This window comes from Carettochelys insculpta, chromosome 6 (genome assembly GCF_033958435.1).
Source record: "Carettochelys insculpta isolate YL-2023 chromosome 6, ASM3395843v1, whole genome shotgun sequence".
Taxonomy (NCBI): Eukaryota; Metazoa; Chordata; order Testudines; family Carettochelyidae; genus Carettochelys; species Carettochelys insculpta.
This window is the reverse complement of record NC_134142.1, coordinates 114,405,224-114,424,906: the sequence shown is the minus strand read 5'-3', so window position 1 is coordinate 114,424,906 and position 19,683 is coordinate 114,405,224. Positions and strand designations below refer to the sequence as shown.

At 52.6% G+C, this 19,683-nt stretch overlaps 1 protein-coding gene across 11 annotated transcripts in view; it reads left to right on the top strand.

Moving 5' to 3' along the window:
- The window catches only part of RASSF7 (Ras association domain family member 7), a 141,085-nt gene that overhangs the window by 103,003 nt on the left and 18,399 nt on the right, over positions 1–19,683 (top strand). For all 11 annotated transcript variants that reach the window (XM_074997889.1, XM_074997888.1, XM_074997890.1 and 8 more), the window contains 2 exons: positions 2,973–3,127; positions 13,073–13,968. In XM_074997889.1, coding sequence (XP_074853990.1) covers positions 3,025–3,127; positions 13,073–13,968 — 999 coding nt within the window. In that variant the 5' untranslated portion in view covers positions 2,973–3,024. The remainder of the gene's footprint in view (positions 1–2,972; positions 3,128–13,072; positions 13,969–19,683) is intronic.

Genomic DNA, 19,683 nt, shown 5'->3' with positions numbered 1-19,683 from the left:
GCAAGAGACAACAGCTGGAGACAGGTGGAGTGGGAGCATAAGAAAACGGAGGCTAGTGTAGACAGAGCCATATAATCCCAGCACCCGCTAAAATGTCTGCGGTGAACAATTTGTACTGCTTCATTCTCCTCCAACATTGCTTGCAAACGCTGAATTTTATTGGTGAGTCTTTTAATTGTTCTCTTACTTTATGGGAACAAATTTTAGTCTGTGGGCTGCTAATATCACTAAGTGACAGTTTAGGAAGGATGTGGACAGAGTTCAAAGGACAGTGACAAAAGGCTTTGGAAACCTGACCTCTGAGGAGGGGTTTGAAAAATTTGGGCAGGTGTTGTCTTGGGGAAAGAAGACTGAAAGGATTTTGGGGAGGGACCTGATAAGTTTTTCAATATCCAGGCTTGCCATAAAGAAGACCTCCCTGTTAACAGAAGGAGGGACAAGAAGAAATGTCTCTAATCTGCAACGAGGGAGCCTTAGGTTTGATATTAGGAAACACGTTCTAATGAGAAGGGCAGTTAAGCTGTGGAATAGACTTCCAAGGGAGTTTGGGGAGTCCCCATCATAGGAAGCTTTTTAAAATCAAGTTGGACTGTCAGGGATGATCTAGATCAGTGTTTCCCAAATGGTGTTCTGTGGCACCCTGGGGTTCTGCAAGGTGAAAATAAGGGTTCTGTGAGAAAATTCCATTACAATAGCTGACTCCTCTGTGGCTCCCTGCCCTGCCGCCACTGAAACAGTAGAACTAAATGTAGTTGGTTTAATGGCCGGCAGTGGGAGGGATCCAGTCATTAAACCAACTAAATTTAGTTCCATTATCTTAGGGGCGGCAGGGCAGGGAACTGGAGAGACCCCCTCACTCACCCTGTCACCAGACCAGCCACACCCCTCCCAGTGGGCATAGCTCGGCTCACCCGTGCCAGTAGAACACCCACGCCAGCCTTCCTTCCACTGGGCGCATACGGCTGCCTGGCATAGGTTCCCTAACCAGTGCTACAGATGGGTTAGTCCCAGGGGCTGGTTTGGGGCTGAGGAAGGGTAATCCTAGGGATGGGGAGACAGATTTGGGGCTGAGAAGAGAGTGGGAGGATGGGTTTGTGGGATGGGGGGGTAAAGCTTGGGGATAGAGGGACAGATTTGAGGGCTGAGGGGTAAAGCCTAGAGGTGGGGATGTGTGGGTTTGGGGGCTAAAGAGGGTAGAGACTGGGAATTGGCTTCCACCAAATTCTTTCCATTTAGAAGAGCTCCCTTGTCAAATAAAATTGGGAAACACTGATTGAGGTTTACCAGGCCTGCCACAGTGTGGGGGTGAACTTGACTTCTCATGCTCCTTTCCAGGCCTACATTTCTATGATTATATGTTTTCATGCTGTGTGATCCTTCAAGCTGCATGATATGGCTTGCCCATTGATTGGATGACTCTGTGATCACGTGCTTCCTTTAACCTGTGGTGTACAAAGCCTTGCTCATTTAGTTGCTGTTTGCCAACATTCAGAACAGCAGCAGGTTTTATTGCAGCACTATTTATGGTTGCTATATAAACCCTGATCCTAGCCAGTGGCAAACAGTTCAGCACGGTTTCTGATCTCGGTCCAGCTCAGTGACGCTGCCTGGGCACACTGAAGCATTTTATCCTACTCATTCTTGCACGGGGTCTGAGTGGTCATTCATTGTTGTAAGGCAGGGCATGGAAGTTTAACTGTAGGCCTGCCATTGTTGAAATCCCCATGAGATGGAGCTTTGAAAAAGGGGCACTTGGGTAACAAGGAAACTGTTCACTGATACATTAAGGGCTTTCTGAAGCTGCCTGTGAATGTAGGATTGTGGAGTCTGTGACTTGCACATCTTATCCCCCTTTGGATGGCTGGTGAAATTGGCAAGAAAAAGTCCTGTGTCTGGTGGGACTGAAACCTCAGTGTAGCATGTTGCCTGCTTTGATTGTGGCAGTGTAGAGAAACACAACGGTCATGAGCCAGAAATTCCAGCCAGGATTAACCTGCAATTACCAATCACAGAGAGGTGGCAGTGTTAGCCTGTATCTTCACAAAGCAAAAAGAGCAGTTCTACAGCACTTGAAAGATTGTGATTATCAGGAGGGCACTGCAATCTAGCAATATCTGCTGGACACTGGAACTGCTCCCTGAGACCTGCCTGTGTTACTGGGTTTGCAGCAGGGTGAACAAATTTCTCTGGGTTTCTTGGCCCATCCCTGGACTTGACAGCATCTTTGGAGATGCACTGATTTCTGGCTGTCTTAACAAGAAGCCAGGGAACAGGGTGAGAGGCAAGGAGCTGAGTGAAATGGCGAAGGGAAGCTGAGCTGATAGTAGCTTGAAGGACCAAATGTGGGATGCTACTTCCTGCTGTGGGATGATTGCATAGGGATACTGATGTTAAAGGCCCATGCTCCCTCTGCCATTAAAATGTTTAGTGTTCTGCTAAAGCTCTTTCAAATCAGCTTCGTCACAGAGCAGTTAGTTGCCGGCCTCCTGAAGCTGGCTCCGTTGGTAACTCCCATTCTCATTAGTAAATTACCTGTTGGCCATTTTGACAAACAGGCAGTCTGTAGTTTATTAGGTGAGCTTTCGTGGGACTTTAAAGTGCTACTTGACTGCTTTTTGTTTTGATATAGTGTGTAGACTAGCACAGCTTCCTCTCTGTTACTATTCAACATGAAAGGCACTACATTTAGCCATTTGGAATGGAGATCCATCAACTACATGGAAAAAAAAAAGTGGGTCTGTCCCACGAAAGCTCACCTAATAAACTATTTTGCTAGTCTTTCAAGTGCTACTTTGACTGCTTTTTGTTTCGATATAGTGTATAGACTAGCACAGCTTCCTCTCTGTTACTAGGCAGTGTGTAGGTGATTTCTGCATGCTTGTTAATTTTGACTGGTGTGAAGTGTTTAGGGGCTGGTGTGGGTGGTCAGACTGCACACGTAAAAACAAGCTCTTGTTTCTTTGTCCCTGCAGGGAAGCTGCCTTGTGATGGTCCAGAGAGTCTAATTCCTCTCTAGCTTTGGTGATGGAGCTGAAGGTCTGGGTTGATGGTATCCAGCGGATTGTATGTGGTGTCTCAGATCAGACCACGTGCCAGGAAGTGGTCATAGCATTGGCACGGGCCATTGGTAAGTAATGTGAATCACTGTATGTGAGGAAGTTGGGTTAATGACTGACATTTCTATTGCAGTACCTGAGAAAGTGCTTCTGTAACTTCTTATGTCTTTCCTCTGATGTAGTCCAGGGTTGTTATCTGCTTTAGAGCTGGATGAAACTGATGCAAATTAAGTAACTTACCCAAGGGACAGAGAGAGCCGTGTTAGTCTGTATCTTCAAGAACAACAAGAAGTCCTGTGGCACCTTATAAGCTAACAGATTTTAGGAGTATAAGCTTTCACGGGCAGAGACCATAAATCTGTCTCAGACAGCAGGAACAGTAATGTACAGAAACTTGTGGGAGAGCACTTCAATCTCCCTGGACACTCAGTAACAGATTTAAAAGTAGCAGTCCTAAAACAAAGAGATTTCAAAAATCAAATGGAGAGAGAGAAATCTCTGAGCTGCAACTTATTTGTAAACTTGACTCCATCAACCAAGGATTAGACAGACTGGGAGTGGCTGGCCCCTTACAAAAGCTGCTTCTCTGCCCTGGGTGTTAATATCTCCCCATTAGACTCTGACAATGGGCCCACATCCCCCTGTCTGATCTGACTTGTTTTTTCCTCTTTTGATACATACTACTGATAATGGGCCATTTCCACCTTGCCCAATAGACCTTATCAGCTCTGGCCCTCCCTTTTACTGGGATCCCACTCTTTAAATACCCCTCTGGAACCCTGCCTCCCACTCATACATCTGACAAAGTGGGTCTTTGTGCATGAAAGCTTATGCTCCAAAAGATCTGTTAGTCTATAAGGTGCCACAGGATTTCTTGTTGTTACCCAAGGGAGTCTCCCAGTGAGCGGCAGAGATGGCAAATAAAACCTGGGGTCCCCTGGTCTCAGCAGCCTCCAATACTGCCTCCTGGTGGGTTAGTTCTAGCAGTTTTCTAATAGAAAAAGTTGTGACCCAGGCCCCAGGCCCCAGGCCAGTTCTTCATCAATGACAGGTTATAACTTGCAACCTTTTAAAAATTTAAGATTGCTAAATTATTTTCTGCTTCCACCACCTCTCCCTGCCTGTGGGCATGTCTGCACTCTGGGATGGATTGAGGGTGGGGGTCGATTTTTATCGTGTGTGCCAAGCACTCGCCTGTCAACTCCAGTACTCCACCAAAAACCACAGGGTCGACAAGAGTGTCAGCTGTTGACTTACCACAGTGAAGATGCTTGGGTCTGCTCACTGCAGTATGTTGAGTTCAGGTACATTAGCCTACGTTAGCTGAAGTTGGGTAACTTAGATGGGCAGCCCCTGATAGTATAGACCATGGTTTCCCAAAATGGGGGGGTGTGCCCCCCAGGGGTGGTGGAGATATTCCGGGGTGGGGGGGGAATGAGGTGACCCAGCCCTCCCGCCCCCCATGATTCTCCCCACTCGAAGAAAGAGGCGGCCTTTGCTTCTGTGTCTCAGCCCCTGCCATTTTATGTGGGTGACCCAGCACAGCCGCTATAAAAATCAGGCAGCCGGCGAAGGCCCTTGTGGAACTAGCCGCCTTCTGCAAAGATGAGTGAGTGTGGGTTGCCAGGGGAGGAGGGTGGGATTAGATGGGAGGCTGGGCGTGTCTGGTTCAGGTGAGGGGGATGGGGTAAGAGTGGGGGCTGGTGGTGCCTGGCTTTGTGGGATGGGAGGGGCTTGGTTGGGCAGCTCATGAGGCTTGTGGGGCTCGGGCGGCCAGCTGGCTTGCGGGACTTTGTGGTGCTTGGGCAGCTGGTCCTAGCATCACAAGCTTCAGGCAGCTCAGGCTGGCAGCTGGGCCTGGCAGCGTGGGGCTTGGGCGGGCTCAGGATAGCAGGCAGGCAGCTGGCCCTGGCAGCATGGGGCTTGGGTGGGTGGCTTGGGCAGCTGGCCCATGGCTGGGGTGAGTGGCTGGTGGGCAGGCAGCTGGTCCCAGCAATGTGGGGCTCGGGTGGCTGGCCCTGGTGGCGTGGGGCACGGGTGGACGGCTCTGGCAGTGCAGGTCTCCAGCGGATGGGTGGCTAGTATGGGCAGCGCTGGAGGCTGGCATGGCGGTCAGGCAGCTGGCCAGCTGGGGCTGCACCAGGTACCCACAAGGGACCCAGAAAAACTTTGTGCTTATTTTTAATTTTAAATAACATTTTTATATCAAGTTTTTGTGTTTATTTTAAATTACAAATTGAATTTTTTGTTAACAGTGGGGGTTGGGTGACAGTAAAGAGGATGTGAAAAGAGGGGTGTGATGCCAAGAGTGTGGGAACCACTGCTGTAGACGATGCCTCGGAACGCACCGCTCTCCTCAAATTTGTATCCATATCTGCACAGTAATCCCCAGCTGAGGAAGGGAGGGGATCTTAGGGCAGCACGAGGCTGTCTTAGTCACAGGAAGAGCACAATGAAACTCTCCTCCACATCTTAAACCACTTGATGCAAACAGTCACGTATGGGCTGCTACATGTGTTCCATTCCTTTAGTCCAGCTGTGTGTCTCAGCCCTTGCCTCTCTTGGGAGTGCAGCAGCCCCTGTTAGGGTAGGATGGGATTGCTCGAGATAGGGAGTGTAGCAGGGGGACTAAGTCAAACGATTGACCTTCCTCACCACAGCTGTGTGGGTGGCTCTCTGTCTGAGGTGGCTGAGCTTTGAAAGAGAGGAGCGGGGTATGCATTTTCCTACACAGCTAAGTTTTTTCCAGTAGGAAAATAGCCTTCCTTCATAAGAGAGGAGAAACCTTCTTGGCCCAGTACCCATACACGCCCCACAGGACCCAGCAGAGTATGGATACAGGCAGCACGCCTGCAGCAGTGTCTCCTCTTGCTCCCAGACTGTGTTAGAAATAGGCAGTGAAGTCCATCATTGGCATCAGGCAACGGCCCAGACATGCACTCTGAAACATGGTTCTACTTGATTGTCTAGGGCCCAGATTCCCAACTGCCTTTCAGTGCATGCTTATGTCCCATTGATTTCTGTGGGTCTTACACACATGCTTCTAGTGAAACTCAGGCTTCAGTGCTTTGCTGTACCAAGATCTCTGTGATTTCCCATGCACTCCACTTCCTGGTGAGAATGCAACTTCTTTCCCAGCCCTGGAAACTCAGCCAGAGCTCTGAGGCTCAAGCCGCACTCTTCCATCATGCCAGAGCCACCAGGAGTAATTTGGGCCTTCTGTAGGATGACCGTATTTTTCCCCCCTTGCTGAATACAAAACACCCAGTAAAATTACTCTTATTCAAGCAATTTCAGTGGCAATCAATCAGAACAGTCTTGTGCAAATGTTCAAATTAACATTGGGTAGACTGGGCCCTTGTAAAAAAGACACAGCTTGTTGGGAGTCTTTTTACTTGCCTTCTCTGTGGGAAGAGGGGACACACTCCTGTATGCCTGTCTCACTCAGGGATGCGGATGGACTGCCCAGGCTGACTCAACCCTCCCTACCTGGTGCTCTCCACTCTCCTTGCCTGTCTGGCCCCCCCGAGACAGACCCACCTCTCTTGGTACTTGTTACCACATCTTCTCAAGGCAACACATGGGAAGCGCACAGGGTGACAGGTTGCCCTTCCCCCCCTGTTTCTGTCAGGGTTTGCACCAGAACATGGCAAGCAGCAGCCTTTTGGTACTGTGTGGGAGGGAAGGGATGGGAGGCTGCTTCCAGCTCTAAAAGGTGGGGATGTCCTGGCCTGTGTTTTTCCAAAGGTCACCTCTTCCCTCTCAGCATGCTCTAGCCCCCTGCTCCTCTATGGCTAGAAACAGCTTGTCCCTGCCTGCCTGCACAGGGCAGAAAGGGCAGCTAATGCTTCCAAGCTGCTGCTGGCCACTAATGTGACCCAGCTGCCTCCTGTCCCCTGGCTACAGCCTGGGCAGGAAGAGGTTAAGCCCTAAGGATGCATATAGTACCAGGGCCCAGGGAACCTGGCTGAACTTGTCCTGTGAGGTGGCTCAGCAGGGGAGGGACCTAGAGGACAGGGCAGCCCTGAAGTCCCTGCGGGCCGGATGTAGGATAGGGTGGCATGAAACAAGGATTCTAGGAGCTCCTGCCTGGGCACTTGCAGGGCTGGGTCACAAACAGGCTGGAAATAGTGTTTTCCCAGCCACTCCAGAACTCAGCTGAGGGCTGGAGAAGCTTCCCCAGGCCAGCGCTGTGCAGGGCTTTGGCAGGTGCTGGCCTGTCCCCTGGTCTACAGGGTGTCTTGGGCTTTCCCTGGTGCCAGCTCAGCTGGAAGGAGCCTGCTGGCCAGGCTGTCTGGTGAGCTAAATGATCTGACCAGGGGCTGGCTCTCTGAAGAGTGCTGAGGGTGGGATGCATCCTGCTGGTTGGATATGGAGGAGCAGGAGGGCTGAGGGGATTGAAAGGGCAGCGCAGAGAGGGGACAGTGTGAGGGAAGCATGTAAAGGGCTGGTGGGTGGGCAGCAGAGGGGATATGTAACCAAACACCACGTGCCCACACAAGTGCTGGCTGGAAAAGGGTGGGGGCAGGGGGAAGCCAGCTGACCAAGAGGCAGCATGCAGCTGGGACTGCACTGACAGACCAGCAGCGGGAGCGGCTGGCCCTGCACACTGCAGCTTTGTACACTCACCCCTATCAGCCACTGGTGGGCAGGTGGTGAGCAAGGATCTGGCCAGCAGTGGGAACCACCAGCCCCAATGGAGGGAAGAGGCAGAAAATATGGGACAAAGTGCCCATTTAAAAAAATAATAGGGGCACCAGCAGGAGGGGCTGGGGGTTCAATATAGGATTGTGCCTTTAAAAATGGGACAGCCCAGCCTTCAGCCTCCATTGCTTTTGTTGGGCTTGCTCAGGCACTGCTGAGGGTGACTGTGCCTCAAAACAACCCCTGAGTGCATCAAAGAGGACTAGAACCCAGCTGTCTCCCTCCCACTGAGCTGTGTTGGCTCTGCAGGGCTAGCAGCAGTGACAAGCCGTAGATCTGTAGTTTTGTCGCTAGAGTTGGCAGATCTGTGACTGTTCACAGCTGGTCTGTGAAGCAAGGAGTTGCCATTATCACACGCTCACATTATGGACATGGCCTCCAGGGCTGCCCCTTCCCATGGCCTCAGACCCAGGGAGAAAGTCCTGGGGCTAGAGTTAACATAGCGAAAAGAGGTCACCCTGAGAGGGAGTGTGTCTCTATCAGTATCTAGCAACTCAGGCTGCCTTGTATAGTGCATTAATGCAATGTGAGTTGGTAGGTACTGGTACAGATACACTCCCTCTCAGGGTGACTCTTTTTAGAAAGGTCAAATACGGTAACCTTACCTGGGGCACTTGCATAATTTAAAGCACTGGCAAGCTTTGAGAGCCCCTTTGATCTCTGCACTGTGCTAAGCTCTCTCTCTCTCTCTATGCTGACAATCCTTCTTTCACTGCCCCTCCTGTCGGAGAATCACAGTGCGCCTCACAAACACGAATGAATTAGGACTCTGGGCACCACCAAGAGTCAAGCAGGACCCTGTTGTGCTCCAGGAGCTACTGGGGCACAGGCTGCAGGGATGGAGAAGCAGAGTGGACGGGGCTGGGAAGTCCGCAGAGAGGAGAACAACAACGCTTAGGGCAAGTCTACACTAGGGGAGAAGTCGACCTAGGAGATGCAAGTCCAGCTGCAAGAATAGCCTAGCTGGAGTCGGTGTACCTTAGGTTGACCTTCCTCTGCTGTTCCCATAAGGGGCGCTTGATGGGAGAGTTGACTTCCCTTCCTGTGAGGAGTACTAGAGTCAGTGGGTGCGCCCCCAGCATTCGGAGTAGTGTGCCCCTACCGGGGTTCCCTAGAGTTTTCTGTCCCTGGGTGGAATAAATGTTATGTGCACCAAAGGATATGGGGATGTGCACCACCCATAGAAGCTCATGCTGCCGGCTGTGGATGCGGTGGGCACTCTGCTAATCAGCTGGGTGGCATTCGAATCAATGCTGGGTAGCCACCTAAGTGCTCTGTTTACATGGAACACTGGTCCCTGCTAGACACACTTCAGTGAACCCCAGAAACTCGACCCCCGCAGTATCAACCTTCGTCACGTATAGACCTGCCTCTAGGTAGTGTGGCCAATAGCTGTCAAGCGCTGCTTAGGCTGCGGCCCTCCTTCTCTCCCCTAGAGCAGTAGCCTCCCTGGTGTAACACGGGCAAGGTGCTGGCCCAGATGCTGTGCTGCTGTAGATTTGGTGTCAGTTGAACTGCCCTGTTTTCCCCTATTAGAGACTATGGGCCAACAGCAGCTTCTCTGCAGAAACTCCCTATCCATAGTTACTGAGCCCTTCCTTGTGAAAAGACCCTGCGCCCCACACACATGCAATCAGTGCGTTAGTGGGCCTGATGAAGGGATGCGAGAGCAACGGGAGAGCGCCGTCTCGTCCGCTTTGCCCCGAGAAGAGTAAGTCAGCGGGAGAGCATCTCCTCTCCGTGCAGTGCGGTACAGACCCTGCAGCAAGTGGGTTTGGCTGTGCTGACTGCAGTTAACATTGTTCACCTAACTGAAGTAACATCACTTAGCCTGATTGACTGCAGTAGGTCAGACCTGGCCTGTGTTTGCCCCTGGCTTGGAAGGTCTTTAGGGGAATGTCAGTACTGGAGTTGTATTCCCAGGGTGATTTTACTCTCACTAGCCAGGCCCCAGAGCACTGGAGCTGCAGGCAGCACACACAAGGTCTGGGCTGTACAAGTGCCCCTGGGAGCCCTGGGTGGTGGCTTGCCTGCCTAGCCCATGCAGAAGCATGTGCTGCTGTGGCTTTGCTGCTCCAGGACCCGTTAGGGAGCTGAAGCTACCTGGGGTATGTCCTTGGCAGCTGTAGTTTCAGTGCCTGAGTGTATGTATAAGACTCACGTTTGGTTCCTGCTTTTGGACATCACCTTTTTATTTAAATTCCTGTTCATGTGGGAGCTTTGCAGATGCTGGCAAGGTGCTAAATAAGTCAGTGGTGCTGCCATAGGGCTGTGCCTGCTGGAGAAAAAGGGAAGGCTTTTGGAGGCTACACTGTACGCTTATTCCTCCTCCTCCTCCTCCCCATACCTGCTGAGTGTACCAGCTTTAGAACACGGTCTCCACGTGAGAGCAGCAACGCACCATATCCGCCTGCGGACTTACTGGGACCTTCTGGGTGCTGTGGCAGCTTTGGGTTTGATCCAGGTTCCTCTGATTTGAACCCTGTTTGTTCCCCCATGAAGGCTGTGAATTTTTCAAGGAGAGAATGCAGCTGACGTGGCCACTTCTGCCCAAGGTTACAGCTGCTGTAGAGAGCCAAGTGTCAGCCCTGTTGTGAGGTTTTAAAAGTTGCCAAGAATACCTTGGGAATCTCTGTAAAACATCCCTTCTGCCTCCCTGGGCACAGTCCAATTAACTCAAACCTTTTCTCTCCCCTTCCTCTCCAATGGAATTCAGATACACATAACTTTCTCTCTAGTCCAACTAATTTATTTGTTCCCCAGATTTAGTCCTAAAAGGGCCAGTTGCATCAGAGAGCTGTTAATGTGCTATCGCACCCTGCCTGGCAGAATGGTTTTGAAATGGTGATGAAATCTCTGTTCGGTTGTTACCCTTCCTTCTCTCCACCTGTTTGGCGAGCTGCTGTGCACTGAAGCCTCCAGCCTGGGGTGCAGGTATCTCCTGACCTGAACTGAAGGCAGGTGTAGTACCAGCACAAGAGTCTGGCATCTCTCCAAGTAAACACATTCTACTGGTAGCCAGTCAGGTTGGCATGAGTACCCACTCTTCTGGCCAGCAGAGCAATGGCAATGCCCAACCGTTGGGCTGGCAGAGGGAAGAAGCAGCTCAACCAGCGAGGAGGATAGTAAACCCGCCTTTGAAAACTGCCATGACGCATGCGCTAGAGAGAGGTTCTGTTACCGTTCTGCTCGGACACTTGCCCCTTGGGTTTCCAGCTGTGATAGGGTTTTAGTCTGGGAGTACCTCACAGTCCTGCATGGACCTACCTTCCCCATGGCGTTGTGATGGAGGGAAGTGGGAGCCCGTGTTACAGAGAGGCTAAGGATATGCATAGGCTGCAGTCAGACACATGGGGCTGATGCAGGCTCAGGCTAAGGGCTGTTTAATTGCAGTGTAGGTAGATGTCTGGGTGTGGGCTGCAGCATGAGCTCAGGATCTCCTCCTTGGTCCCTCCAGCATATGCACGTGCATTAACACAGCAGTGAAAGAGCCCCACAGCCTGAGCCCTGTCAGCTGGAGCCAGCTGGCACTGGCCAGCCATGGGATTTACACTACAATGAAGATATGCCCTCCGGGACTTTCCTTAGCGAGAGGGTGTGGCAGGTGCATGGATCTCCAGAATCCCAGGCCAGCACTTTAATCAGAGGTACCCCGTCTGCCTTGCCAGCTGGCTCTGAGGGAGAGGAACAGTCCCACTGGCTTGTGAGCCCCATACCACTGTACTGGAGAGTGAGGCAGGCTGATATGTCCCTTCTGTCCACATGCTGAGCCATGCAGAGTGGCTCCAAGGTCTGCCCCCACTGGCATTCAGTGAACACAGCCATAGTCAGTGGCCACGTGCTGTTCTGCAGGCAGAAGCCAGGCCATGGCCTGGGAGCATGAATTGCCCCACGTGAGTCACCCGGCCAGGGCTTGTGGTTTCCCTGAACTTGAAATGTGCTGATTGCACTGTTTTGAGTAGCCTGTGCGTGACGGTGAGCCACAATTCTCTGGTGGTTTGGAAGAGCACTAAAATTTCCAGCAGGGTTCCCTTGGTCTCAGCTCTGAGGCTGCAAATCAGGTCTCAGCCTGCAGCATCATTAATTGGAAGTGCAAGCAGAGATGCACTGACATGCTTGGGACCAAAACCTTGTGGGCTTGCAACCTCCTGACTCAGCCTCTGAAACAGCAGGAGGTGTTTGAAGCTGTGTTATGATTCTGCTGTCATAGAACCTGCTGGCTCATGATCTTTAAATGGTGACTGTCCTTTCCATCCAGCAGACTTAATAAGTGGAGCCTGCAGTGACACAGGGTGATAAGATGTTAGAATGGACCTCTGCAGACCCAGGTTCAAAACTCACCTTAGGTCACATGAACACAACCATGGTCCTTTATGCTCATCTGTGCCGGGAATGTTTTGAGACTCGTAATTCCCCATGATCGATAGTCTATGTAGACTGAAGGATGCCTACTAATTCTCCATGGGTGGCTGCATGGGCAGTAGTATGGCCGGGGCCTGGGATTCATTACCACAGTGTAGTCAAATCCTGAAAGCAAATAGACTGCTGGTGAGAGTTCTGGAGCCCCGGCAGTGTCCAATAGGTAGTTACAAGAATTTGTTCTCCTAGTGCAAAAAGCACCACTGCTCAGTGGGAAGTCTTCAACACATAGGACTTGGAATCCAGGTTCTCCTTTCTGAAAGATGAAGGACAAAGTTGTGGGTATGTTGAATGCGTGATTACGTTAAAAGCCTGCCTAGAGGAGGAGGAAGCATGAAAACACACAGGCCTATGGAAAGTTGTGGCTGGAAGAGTAGGTGGGTGTGCCTGCTTGGAGAGGTGACCAATGGCTAGAAAGCTTGGAAGCCCCAGGGCTGGATGTGGGTGCATGGATACGTTGTTTGAGAAGAACACATGCCACCTGGCTGCTGCCACTGACATTGGTGGTCTTTGCTGGAGGCAGAAGTCTCTCAGACACGTGGGCGTGCATGCACACACCTCAGGTTCCTTGTGCTTTTTTCAAGCGATGGTCCCCATCGTAGTCCACTGAGGATGGGGCACATACAGAAATTCCCAGTGGAATACTAGATGGGACTGCACCTCTTGAAGAACCTCCAGTGACAGTTACCCACACACTGTAAGAGCTGTGGTAATGCAGGAGCTGTGAGCTGGACATGCAGCCAGAGGCTCTGCATGTTTCTAAGACAGATAAGAGTCGGGGACAGGCGGTGGGCGTAGAGTGGCTGCTGTTGGTAGTACAGCCGTTTGGTAAAATGTTGCCAGGTGTGATATTTCTCCCCAAGTGCCTAGTGACTCCTCTGTTCTCTTCTCAGGTCAAACTGGAAGGTATGTTCTCATCCAGAAGCTGCGGGAGAAGGAGAGGCAGCTTCTGCCGCATGAATGCCCTGTGGAGTCGCTGGCCAAGTGTGGACAGTATGCCAATGACGTGCAGTTCATACTGCAGCGGACGGGTCCCAGCCTGGCCGAGCGCCCTTCCTCTGACAATGCCACCCAGGCTCCTGAGAGGACATTCATCCGGGCCAGCCTGCCCATCAAACCCCGGCCAGTCAGTACAGAGGTGCCCAGGTCCCGGGAGCCTAAAAAGTCTATGACCTTTAACTTGGGCTCTGTGGGCTCCAGTGATTGGCTTGCCAAGAGCAAATTGCGACTGCACAAGAGGGAGAGCTTAGATACAAAGGACGGCACTAGCCGCAGCAATCCCTCCAAGGAGGAGCTGTTTAAGACTGTGCTGCGCCAGCAGGAGCAGCTGCACTCCTTGGAGGCGCATGGGGACTCCCTGGAAACAGACCTCAGGCACTGGGAACATGAGTGGGGCTCCAGCCAGGAAGAGGAGCTGGCTTATCTGGAGCACATGATCAGGCGGAACGAGACGGAGCTGGGCGAAGAGGAGTTCTGGCGGAGTGAGCTCCACCTGGAGAAGGAGTGCGAGAGGGAAAGGCAGGAGAAGGTGAGGAGCCTACGGGCCACCATGGAGGAGTACACCCAGAAGATCCACGAGCTGACCGCTAGGACGGAGGCTCTGGAGAAGGAGATCCAGTTAGAGGTTGCAGAGAGGGCCAGGAGGACGAAGGAGGCCCCTGTGGATCTGGAGGAGATGGCTGCCAGAATGAGAAGGGACCTGGAGGCCAAGGCCAAGCAGAGCGCCCAGCTGGAGAGCAGCCTGGTGAGCGTGGAGAAGGCCTTGGAGGAAGTGGAAAGGAACTTGCAGGTATGGTCTTGATAGTGCATATCCCCAGGGGTCAGCAGAGTTCAGCTCATGCTCTGGCCTCCACCCCATTCCCCCCACAGCCCTGGAGGAGGTCCCGAGCAGGACTGTAGAGGGAGCTGCCCAGGGATCAGAATAGATCAAAGCTGACTCGGCAACCATCCCCATCTGAAAAAGCTGAGACAGACCTGAAACCCCAGGGTCCCTCCTTTTTGTTCAGATCAACAGAGCTTTTTGTGGCTCTTGTCAGGGTTGCCACTGGGGAGAGTGAGTGTGCTACAAGCACTGTTACTGTGCCAGCAATGTGAGGCCATCCATCCAGGCAGCCTGGCAGGGAGCGTTAACCAGGACTTGATTCTGCCAGATGCTGCGAACACTTGCCCCGATCCATCAAAGCCCTTACCTGCATGAGTAATCCCTCTGAGTACAGTGGCATCACCCTGGTAGTCCATGCCTTGCTGCTCAGTACCATGTGGGCGCCCACCCCAAGGCATTAGCTCTTGGCATAGACCCTGCTTAGCAAACTGTAAAGTGCAGAGGGACTGACTCTTGTTAAATGCAGCTCCTGCTACTGTGGCTGCAGCTCCTGGGGACATGGCCATGCTGGCGAGTGCCCCTCAGGTGTGGCTCCTTGGAGCAGCACTGACCTCACAGTGCTGGGTGGTGCTTGAGGGGTTCACCTGTCCTCCCCCACACTGCAGTACCTGGGACACCCCTCCAGGAGCACTTATGCAGCAGGTCCTGGGGTGCTGCAGCCTTTTCAGTAGCAATGGAGCAGGGAAGATATGAGGGAAACCACATTTCTCTTAAAAGCTTTAAACTCAGCAAGATTTTAAGAAACTACAGGGCAATGCAAGAGGCTCTTTCTTCTCTCTCCAGTCTGACTTCCTTGTCCCCAACCTCTCAAGTGAGGCTCGCAAGTAGGGAGGAGAACTCAGTACACCAAAGTCGCTTCCTGGCAGCAGTTGGTACAGTATGCTAGAGCTTCAGGTTAATTAGCTCCTTGTGTAACACCCGGACTATGGGAAAACAGAGGCCAAAGAATTCCTTCCCCACTGGCATCTATACAAATCCAGAGACAAGAGTTTGTGTCTCTTTGTTGATGTGTGCTCCTGGGTGTCATGTTTATGAACAGTTGCTCCCAACCCTAGGGAGCCGCCTTGCATAAAGGCCACAGAATTGCTTGATCTTGCTGTGTTGCTCCAGCCTGTAAAGACGGTTGCAACAGGGTGTGACATTGAGGTCGAACTCATCCCTGCAGTGGGTGCAGCTAGGCTGATGGCTGGGCTTGTCCACTGACCTTGCCAGCACCTCTCTGAGTGTGAGTGACCTCCGGCAACAGAAAACCCACTTCCCCGATGTGGGACGCCTCTGCAGCATGGCACTGTAGTGCAGACCTACCCCAGATCTGGCAAATGTCAGTATTTACATAGCTGACAAGGGGAGATGGCCTATGTAGCCTGGCTCTTGTGCTGTTTTGTGTGTTGCTTGTGGGAAGCTGCACAGGTAGGAGGCTATTTGTGCATGCAGCAGTTTCCGCATAAGATACATGAGCTGCTTTACTATGAGCAGTGCACCTGGCTTCCTCTCATAGCTACGTGGTGGTGTAAAGGCTTCCACGCTTCTGGCTTTATGAAGGAATAAGCCCAGGCAGAACGTGCGGCTGGAATCTAACCTCCCCGGGATGTCTCCTCTGATGTGGCCCTGGTGCTGCTCTTGAGCTGTGTTTGTTTGCTGCGTAAGGTGCTGGGGCTGGGATTGACAAGGAGCTGTGCATACTAACCAGGGGAGTCTACATCTGTAACTCCCCAAGCTCCCGCCTAGCCGTATGCCACGTATTTGCCCATAGGATGGAAGCTGGTGTTTGTGGCAGGACAGTACCACTTTGGCTATGTCTACAGTGCAGTAAAACCTGTGTACTTGGCCCTGGTCGGCTGGCTGGGCTCAGGCTGCAGGGCTATAAAACTGCTGTGTGGATGCATGTGAGCCCAGGTATTACTCTGCAGATGTATAGCCCTGGAAGCCCAAGTCAGCCAGCTGTGGGAATCCCAGCCAGCCAGGAGAGGTTTACCACAGCATAGACCTGCCCCAGTGGCCCAGCTCAGAGTGGGGACTCCAGTGGACTAAGCTCTGGGCACAGAGAGACAATGCCCCTGCAAAAGCAACAATCTCAATGGAGAAGACGCAGGGTGGCAGAGAGAGTGGAAGTGCCTTACAAGGTACTGAGGCAGGGCCCAGCCCTCTTGCCTCTCAGTCCAGACTTCTGTTGTCTGGACCAGCTCCTGCCAGTGGGGGTATCTGGATGGCAGCCTGTTCGTATTTCTCATCTGAAAGGTAGTTCCCTGCCAATCTCCTGCCTGGTGCAGGAGCAGGCCAGCAGCTCCTCTGTGGGACAGCTGAGGAGGGAGAAGGGCCTGTCATCTGATGCTGGGCTAGGAGACCTGCAGGGGAGCGGATTGTACGCGTGGCTTGGACTGCATCAGCTGCCCCCTGGCTTGCTGGTGGCAGAAGGGCACTGGGCTGGGCAGAGTCTGTGCTTTGAGCAGATAGGTGGAAGGGCAGGTGTTGTCTTTGGAAAACCCCAGGGAGATGGGGTGTAAAAGCCATCTTCTGTTCTGAGACCCCGAGGAGCATGATGCCTGTCCTCCACCACCACCTCCCAGTTTCTTGTGTTCACCTAAGCCAGGAGCAGGCACAATACAGCCCACCGGCAAAGTTCAGCCCACCACCGGGCAGGCTCCAGCTTGCCACTAGGGATGTAAAATCCCATTTAATTGGTTAACCTGCACTGGGCAGGGGCTGCTGCAGCCCCTACTGGTTAACCGTGGTCGGTAAGCCTCATGCGTTTACCCGTTAACCATTAACGCCCCTGCATGCCACTCAAAGCGGCCAGCTGTGGGGCCATGTGTTCTCTTGGTGTTTCAAGCCCATGGGGCCTTTGTGTGCTTTCCACTCCCAGTACCATCTCACAGATCCCATTAGCCAGTTAGTGGCCAATAGGAGCTGCCTCGGCCATGCTTGCAGTGCACGCTGTGCGTGGAGACACATGCGCACACACGCAGCGTGGGGCTCCTGCAGCCAGCTGCTCTAAGCTGCGTGGTGGGGTGCAGCTGGCAGGGAGCTTGCCCTCTCACTGGGCTGCTGGCTGGGAGCCGCCTAAGGGTAAACCCCTCTCAGCCACAGCCTGCACTTGGCACGTCACCCCCTCCTGCACCGAACCTTCTGCACCCCGGCCCCAGGTCACAACCCAAACTCTCTGCATCACTGCTTCTGGGCCCATAGCTTCTCACAGACCCTGCACCCCTGCCCCAGCTCACAACCTCCCTCCTTCAACCCAACATCCTCCCTGACACGGCAGTCTGCTCCCGCAACCTCCATCCCAGACCCTGTGCCTCCTCCATGGACGACTGCAGCCCTTGGCCCCCTACCAAATTCTTAGCGTGCCCCTCTCATCAAATACTATCGCCTACCCTGACCTAATCCCTGCATGATTAACATACACATTTCTCCTTCCACTGACTCCCCAGAGACGGAGCAGCGTTCCTTGCCCTTGGCTAGGGAAGTTACACCTGGAGCCATTGGAGCATCTTGCTTGTTTGTGGGCAGCTCTGAGCTGGTAGCTGCAAACCCAGTTTTCTGTTCATGCTTCGAGATGTGCTAAGCTCATGGCTTTAGTTTTCCTCCTGGTGTGTTTCATAGATGCTGGTGCCCTCTTGTGGGTATTGCACAAATGACAGGGCTTTGCAAACTCCCTGTTCACCATGTTCACACTTAGGAGCCCCTTCCTTAACCCGTACCGTTCTCGTGCAGACGTAGCCTCGGTCCACATCCTACTATGCGGTGTCGTCTCTGGATTCTCACTGTTTAAATACTGATTTTGAGCCACATTGTCGCTGTGGATAAAAGTGCTGTGAATAAAGCACTTGCAGTCTGATGTTTCTCTGACTTGGGCCCGGCAGCAGCAGCTGACAAAACCAGTCAGTGGATCCTGTTAGACTCACCTCCTTCCTCCCCCAAGCTGCTTCGTCTCAGAGGAAACCATCCATCACTTCCTGGGGGCTTTGTTCTCCCCCAGGCTGCATGAAAGCAGCGTGCCTGCTGCAAGCTGTCAGTCTGTTCACCAGCCGTGGGGCTGGGACACAGGGTAGCACTAATCCTAGGCAGTAGGCTCGAATGTGCCAGCTCCGTCCCAAGAGGGGCTGTATTCCTTTCCAGTGCCTGCTTAAACTTCAGTGACAGCACCCCTCCTTCCCTTCCCCCTCCCTCTGCTCGAGGCCGGTGCAGTGGGGAGGGCGTGGCTTGGGGAGTGGGAATGGTCCTCCCAGCTTCCCCTTCCCCTTCCCCCTACCACTGCTCCCAGGCCAGGTTGTGAAATTGCTCTGGCCAGGGATGACCCTGCTTTTTATGTGGTGCCCTACTTTTCATCTCTGCAATTAGCAGGGCCTCCCCCACCTCTCTAATGTAATGCAAACCAATGGACATTTCAGTTAGATTCATATGAAAAACCCCTTTGGCATGTGTAAAAATAAGGCTGTAAAACTTTATTAATTGGCGTGTAAGTGTGAATACACAGACCTACAAACAGAACATGTTTGAACACTTTTACTGAGACGGATGAGCCTGAGACCCAGCAGCCGACCGTGCCGCTCCCCACACCCTGTGCACTTCTGCTCTAGACTGTGCCCCAGGCAGGGCATAGCATGGTAGGCAGGACTCAGCTTGGTTTCCTGCGGTTCCTCTTGCCTGAGGTAGAAATCCTCTCTCTCGGTGCAGCTCTGCTCCGTGAGCATCTCTGGCATAATACTGAGTGAGGTGTGATATGGATATTATGGTGCAGCCAAACTTGCGGTCTCTCCTGGCTCCCTGCCTTGTATACGCCCTTAGATTGGCAAAGATGAGTTGGGAGGGGGAGGAGGAAGAGGATGTGGGTGTAGTCAGAGCTCCAAACACATGGCATCCTATGGATTGAAAGCCTGTGCTTGTGTCTCTTCACAGGCAGACTTCTCCCTCAGAGCCCTGCTAGAAAACCCGGAGCAATAAGCTGCCTGCCTGAGCTTGGCTGGCTGGGAAGCACGCTGTGTCTTTCTCTGATTCCACCCCATGCGTGAGAAGGACGGCCAGTAGGGTGTGGTGCTTACGTGTGTGCGTTTATTGCAGCAAGAGGAGAAAGAGTTACATTGCTGTCATTAATTGCCCTTTTAGGAGGGGGAAGTAGCAGAAAACCCCTTCAGTGAGTTTGATCAGGTGGCTTTGGAGACTCTCAGTCTCTCTCTTCTCACTGCTGGGTAAGAGCTCACGTGAGAGAAGTGGCAGGTGGTGGCATCAGTCCATGAAGCACTCGCTTTTTTTTCTGGCTCTGGGGCCCTGTGTGAGTGTTCGTTTGCATTTAAAAATGAACAGCAGAAAAAGTCAGTAGTGCAGCCTTCCGGGAACTGTCTTACAAGGGGCTTAATCATCTCAGTTCAGGCAGGTTCTTTGGGCCATAGCTGGGTCTGAGGGTGAGTTCTCTGGGGCATAGACTGGTCTGAAGGCACAAGGGGACAGGTTATGTCATAGCCAGATCTGAAGGTGGTTCCCTGGGTGCAGCCAGGTCTGAAGGCACAGGTTGGCAGGTTGTCTGGGGTGTAGCCAGGTCTGAGGATGTGTTGTCTGGGGTGTAGCTGGGTGTGAGAGCACAAGAGGACAGATTATGGTGTAGCCAGGTCTGAGGGCAGGTTC